The following is a 2,717-nucleotide window of genomic DNA, read 5'->3' as shown; positions in this document are numbered from 1 at the left end:
TACCTCGGCCGGAGGCACACGGACGGGTTCCTGTGTGATGTGTGGACCAAGGTGGACTTCATTTGGTACTACGAGGACGTTCGCACGCGTAGGCCGGTGCGCTGGGACTTCTACGATGGTACGTATTCGTCCGATTATTCGCTCAAAATCGATTTCGTATGTAAGGCCATCTAAGCTAAGAGAGGATTTCATATTCGACTCGTTTGCCCGTCAAATGTTGGTCTATATATAGTTATCATACGTGCATCTGTTTTTCTTCATTTGATTTGGACCGACCGAGTTTGAAACCTTGATTCAGTTGGTAGGGATTTCTAGCTTCCAATTTTAAGACTTCGACCATATTCTCGCTATGTGGTACTACTTGTAGCATGCCCACCTCTTATGGTGGAAATTAATTGATATAAGAGGAATTTCTATCAACTTTTCTTTTCTTCCTCTAATGAAACTTCTTTGCATCTGAAAATGTTGCACAATATCAAAATTTCCTGACAAGTACGTGCGTACAGGGATCTCATCGCACGTGATGACCTTCGAGGTCGGGGCGACACTCGAAGATTCAGAGTGGCAAGCTCCATCCTACTGCTTCACAGATAATAGGAGAGAAGGAGGAGGTATGAATACAAGTGATCTTCAGGACCTCAGGCTTCGAAAACTTGCGTCCTTATCAGTTGAATGATCCCTGAAGGAGAAAGGAGGGCTTTGTTATTTGCTTAATTATTGGAAATGCTCTTTAGATTTCTTTTGGCAAATATACATGCCATCTATGTTATTATCTTGTCTGAGGTAGTAAGCAACTAATCATATTAAGATCATTTTGTATGCATGAGAATGACTATTTTAAGGAGAGGTAGGATGAAGAAATACATTGCATATTTCTTATTTTCGACTATGGCACTTCACTCAGATTGAGAACAAATAAAATGAGGTAGATATCCTCTACATTCAACTAGCATTATCGCACGTGCATATGCACGTGCAAGAGGCGCGAAACTTTGTTTAATAAATTCTTATATCTCAAAATGCATCGGTGTACAGGCCGAGCAGTGGCGGAAACAAGAATCTTTGGAACATGGTGTCCCTCTATATAATTAATAATTGAAAAAGTTATAAAGTTATATAATCCCCCCACCCAAACCACCAATTGAGCTTTTATATTTCAAAAAATATACCTAATTGCATCATTGGTAACACTATCAAATACATCTTTCTCATATACATCACTATATATATCACTAGTAACAAGTTCTGAGGTAATGAACTTGAACTGAAAGGTGAGAGCTTTTAATGGACAAATCTTAGATAGATAGCCCTCCTTAACTTCAAACTCCACAAAACGCCTCCTTAAATTTTGAGGTTCTCAGAAACCCCCTTCAACTTTCTACATCTTTCACAAAGAAAAAAGAATCTCTTGATGGTGTTAATTGCAATTTTCATGTGGGTGGATAATTTAGAAAAAAAGTGAAAAACAAGTAAGGGAAGATGACTTTTCTGAGAAAATTTGTTGTTGAAAACTGATTTGAGTTGCTATACATCCTAAAATGTTGAACTCAAAGTAAGATTCGACCTAGTTTGGTGCATGAATCACAAAGCCCAATTATTTTCGTGGACAGTAAATTTGAGTGCATTGGTGTACACCAGCTAGACCCTCCACGATCACCTTGATCAAGTTCAGGCACTAGGCGACCTCCTCGATCTGGCACAAGAATGGACTCAAATAGGCAATGCTATTTATAGAGGATATGTGAGAGAGAGCTTTTGCATCGTTGGTCTTCAGAGGAGGGCTTTATATAGTTCTTTGACCCAGTGCAAGAGTTTCCAGATCATTAATGAGAGTAACACAAAGCTTAGGTCTGTTACACTCACTCAACCTACTGCACCATTTACTAGTCTGTTTAATGAGTTTACTAAACATATCCATTCAGAAGCCCAAAGGTCACATCGAACCAATTAATCTGATCAGATTAGAAGTCCAACAATCACCCTTAATTAGCCAAAAGTATGTTGCAAATCAGCGTGTGGTGCGGCCCGTGTTGATCTGTAGTCTCTGACCTAGCCCATAAGTTACTGGCCCATTAATGAGAGCAACCCAAATGTCAAGTCAGTTACACCCACTCAGCCTACTACACAATTAACCTGTCTATTTCATAAGCACGGTAAATAGATCAGTTTAAAACCCCAAAGCTCACATTGGACCAACTAATATGTCAGGTTAGAATCCCAACAGCCACATTGTAGCTAGCCCGAAGTATGCTACAAAGTAGGCTGCGATGCTACCCATGTTGTTATCGACAGTGCATCATCATAGGACCTCAGCCCAAGTAGCCTCGACCCATAACCCAAGGCTAAGTCCAAGTTTAATCTTATGGAGAGTTATTAGGTTAAATGAGTTGAGGCTTGCCCTCATCAAGCCTTGAACCCAATTCCTATGACTTGTTCAAAAAGATTTTAATCGCTATACAATAATGTATTTTTGTTTTATATATACATATACATATACATGTACACACACATACATACATACATACATACATACATATATATATATATATATATATATATATATATATATATATATATAAATTCCTATGACTTGTTCAAAAAGATTTTAATCGCTATACAATAATGTATTTTTGTTTTATATATACATATACATATACATGTACACACACATACATACATACATACATACATACATATATATATATATATATATATAT

At 37.6% G+C, this 2,717-nt stretch overlaps 1 protein-coding gene across 1 annotated transcript in view; it reads left to right on the top strand.

Moving 5' to 3' along the window:
• The window catches only part of LOC109823962 (uncharacterized protein At4g14100-like), a 1,160-nt gene extending 273 nt beyond the window's left edge, over positions 1-887 (top strand). The window contains exons 1-2 of the mRNA XM_020390434.1: positions 1-118; positions 507-887. The exon at positions 1-118 is cut by the window's left edge and continues 273 nt beyond it. Of these exons, the coding sequence (XP_020246023.1) occupies positions 1-118; positions 507-676 (288 nt within the window). The 3' untranslated portion in view covers positions 677-887. The remainder of the gene's footprint in view (positions 119-506) is intronic.

Source organism: Asparagus officinalis, chromosome 9 (genome assembly GCF_001876935.1).
Source record: "Asparagus officinalis chromosome 9, Aspof.V1, whole genome shotgun sequence".
Taxonomy (NCBI): domain Eukaryota; kingdom Viridiplantae; phylum Streptophyta; class Magnoliopsida; order Asparagales; family Asparagaceae; genus Asparagus; species Asparagus officinalis.
The sequence above is the reverse complement of the archived record's forward strand: the minus strand, read 5'-3'. Positions and strand labels throughout refer to the sequence as shown.